Source organism: Martes martes (assembly GCF_963455335.1).
Source record: "Martes martes genome assembly, chromosome: 10".
NCBI classification, from domain to species: domain Eukaryota; kingdom Metazoa; phylum Chordata; class Mammalia; order Carnivora; family Mustelidae; genus Martes; species Martes martes.
The window spans coordinates 5,514,861-5,518,389 of NC_137898.1; the positions used below are offsets into that span (position 1 = coordinate 5,514,861).

General features: G+C 59.0%; 1 protein-coding gene across 1 annotated transcript; it reads right to left on the reverse strand.

The window, feature by feature from the left end:
- Nucleotides 1–1,400: 1,400 nt before the first annotated feature.
- Nucleotides 1,401–2,357, reverse strand: LOC308350650 (uncharacterized protein C11orf86 homolog; the record flags this gene model as incomplete). Its single annotated transcript, XM_080816156.1, has 2 exons — nucleotides 1,401–1,499; nucleotides 2,088–2,357. The coding sequence occupies 2 exons, from the start codon at nucleotides 2,355–2,357 to the stop codon at nucleotides 1,401–1,403; spliced, it is 369 nt and encodes a 122-aa protein (XP_080672282.1).
- Between the last annotated feature and the right edge of the window lie 1,172 nt (nucleotides 2,358–3,529).

Sequence of the window (3,529 nt, forward strand, 5' to 3'; positions counted from 1 at the left end):
CACAGAGGGTGGCAGAGCCGCGGGCTCCTAAAGTTTGTGACTCGTTGGTCTGGAAGCTTCTGATCAGCTCCCAGAGTCCAGCTTCCAAGCCAAGCACCCCAGTCTCTGATCCCAGTGTCTGTCTAGAACAAGATTTCCCCAGGAGCCCTCTTGTTCCTCAGTGGCCCTGCTCGGGTTCTGGACTCTGTGGAAACAGGGAGCCTCCCTTTCTGTCTGGTTGGACCCTCTTCCCACCATCCCAGGACAGACCTCGCCCTGGGACACCCCTCACCTTTGACCTTGGGTCTGCTTCGGCCAAGGGACCCCACAAGAAGTGCCAATGTCTCTCAAAGAGCTCAGACTCTTTGGGGTAAGACCCTCCCTTCGCGGTGTAGCCTGGGATGAGCCCCTCGCTCTTTCTGGGCCTCGGAGGGAGTTCAGCTTCATGACGTGGGCACAAAGGCAAAGCACGCTCCCCGAAGCTGGCGGGAGGGGTGGCAAGTCCTCTGGGGAGTGAGGTCAAGAGAAGTGGCAAGAAAGACCCAGCCTCCTGGGGACCCATGGGGGACCCACCCCTGGTCCACCATTCTGGCAAATTCTGAGCCAAGCCTTTCCCCCATCAGGCAAATTAATCACTAGGCACATAGTTTACTTCAGCTTGGTAATCTTTATTCCTGGGTTCAGCCCCAAGGTTGGGAACAGGGTGTGGGTGGGGCCAGGGGTGCCAAAGACAATAATTCCTTCCTCGCTCTGGGCCTCAGTTTCCATTTCTGTTGCACAAGGAGGGAAGGCATCCCCTGCTTCCTCCATTGGGACACTGTGAGGGTACAAGTGACCACATACAGGCCTGGGCCTTTCAGCCACACAGCTCCAGTACTGACAAGTGCCCTGACTCAGTCCTTGCCCCTGGAGGGCTCGCTGTCAGGGAGGGAGACCCGTCTTGCCCACCACTAGCTGCTGGCAGGTGGGGCGTGGGGAGTGTGGGGGGACAAGCAATGCCCAAGAGCCTCTCAGCCATGGGTCTGGCTTCACTGAGCTCTGTCTTGGAAGTTCATGTCTGGGCTTGTGTGGGGCGAGGGGTGTCAACACCCCTACTTCTAGGCAGGTACGGCCCTCATACCTGTCTCTGTCCAGGGATGCCCCCTTGCCCAGAGGGCAGAGTCCGCCAGGAAACAGAGCCGAGCCCCCTTCTTCACAGCCCTTTTGGGGTCTCCTTGCAGGCTGGCCTCGGAGTGGAGTGGCCAGGGCCGAGGGGCAATCACAGGACCCTCGGGTGAGCTGATGGCGGAGGCCTCGGCGCGCCGTGGAAGGAAGGCAGGAGCGGCCCACGCAGAGGGGTCCAGAGGGCCGCGAAGTGGTGGGTCAGCAGACATGGCCATGCGGTCTGGGTGCCCCAGGAGCCCGCATCGCTTCCGACACCCTTAGCTGGTGGCTCCCTGAGGGGGCTGCGGGGAGGCTTGCCGGCTCAGGGTCACACCGGGGAAGCTGGAGACGAAGCTCTTCCATCTTCTCCTCACCTGCTGGAAGACAGGAAGGGGGGGGGATCAGGGCCCCCGGCTCACGGCTGTGCGGTGGGCTTCAGTGTTGTTCCACCTACGGCCACGAGGTGGTGGTAGACCGCAGAGACAAGGAGCCCTGCTGGGGGAGGGTGGGGGGGGGCACCTCTTCCAGAATAAGGAGGGAGGGCCAGGATCCCGCAGCTCCCACCAAGGGGGTCAGGATGCCCTCTTTCCTGGGGCAGAAGACCACAGGATGTAACCCTGGGGAAGTTGTATCGGCTGATCTCCTTGCCTCCAGCGAAATCCACCCACGTAAGCACTGCCAGATCCATCATTTTAGAACAGCTCTGACCCTATCACCAGCCGGCTCTAAAGCCTTCCGTAACTCCCCAGTGCCTAGGGGATAAATCCCAAATGCCTTTAGGGCCCTCTGAAATGTGGTGACTGGATACCTCTCTTTCCAGCCTCATCTCTAGACAGTTCTGCTGTCTTCTCGGTCCTCGGTCCCCTATGTTTCTACTTCTGAGCCTTTGCTGCCCTGGGTCCCTCTCTGTGGAGTCCCCACCGTTCCCCTGCAGTGCTCCTCCGTCCGTCAACTCTTGGCCAAACCTGCTGATACTGCTTCCGCCACTGCTGCCTTTTTCCTTGCTGGGCCTGGATCAGCCGCTCGGTGTCCTCCGGGCCCCCTGGCAGCCACTCCTGGCCGGGCGTGTCCAGCCTTTCTGGGCCTTCGATGGAGGGCCTGGACTTCTCATGCCCCTGCGTGAGGCTCAGTGCCCGGCGCAGTCGGCTCTCTCGAGGCTTCCCCCAGGGCTCCTGGAGTTTGCCGTAGGTGGGCCGTGGTCCTCGCAAGGACTGGCTGCGTGGGCCCGACCCCATGGTTCTAGAGGCTGCGAGCACCGGACGGCTGCAGACCCCTTGGCTAGCCAGTGGCTTCTGAGATGGCCTGGAGTCTCTACCCATGTGATGGGAACTTATATGGGGGCAAAGGTTGGTACTGCTGAGGTGGCCATCATAAACCAAAGGGCAGGCCACAGGGTACAAGCATCCCTGAGTCAGCACCCCCACTGCCTCTCTCTACCCGCGGGAAAGTCATCCAAGAAAGACAAAGACCCGGTGAGCAGACCTGGGGACAAGGCCAAACAGAAATGGTCCAAAGGTATGGTTCCGGGCACGCTCAATGACCTGGTCTTGTGCGACAAAGGGACATAAGACAAATTCTCTAAGTTCTCAACTCTAAGCTTAGAGCCCCAGCTATTGTGTCTGAGAGAAGATTCGAGGTCGCCTGGCCCGGGGCAGCCCTTCAGTAAAAGGACTTATTAACCTGGTTTCAAAGCACAGAGCTCGAGTCATCGATGCCAGTAGCACTGCGGGCAGAGATGCCCCTCCTGCCGGCGGGCACACGTGAACAGATCCCACCAAGGGGGTACCCTGAAAAAGAAAACGTTATTTAATTAAAAAAGGAAGTAGGAAACGGGACAGCTCTGGTCTAGAAGAGTCAAACTCACAGAGACAGAAGGTGGCTCTGGGGCCGCAAGGGGCTGGTTGTTTCACGGTTGTAGCGCTCCAGACCCGCAAGAAGAAAACGCTCCAGAGGTTGGGGGAACGACACCGTGAACACAGGTGACACTACTGAATTATGCAGAAAAATGGCTACCTGGTAAACTTTACGTTTCCGGATATTTTACTGCGGCTGAACGTTACTCATTAGCCGAGAGGAATCCCTTCCCCTTCTCACTTGGTCTTGTCAGCTGCAAAATGGGTCGCTGTGAAAATCCGATGAAATTGTGGATGTGGAAGAGCTAGACCACCAGCAGCGGCTCTTTCAGCCTCATGATAGCCCTGTGAGGTGGGCGCTGTCATCCCCATTTTGTAGATCGGGAAACAGAGGCTCGGAGATGACGCACCTGCGGGAAGCACGCCCAGTGAGAGGCTGAGCTGGGGCTCGCTCCTTGGTCAGAGCCCATGCTGCGCCCATTCTGGTCCCCCCGCTCTGGTGTTGGTGGCCGAGGTAGGACCCAGAGCCGGGCGTCCTCCTCTGTGTCTGGGCT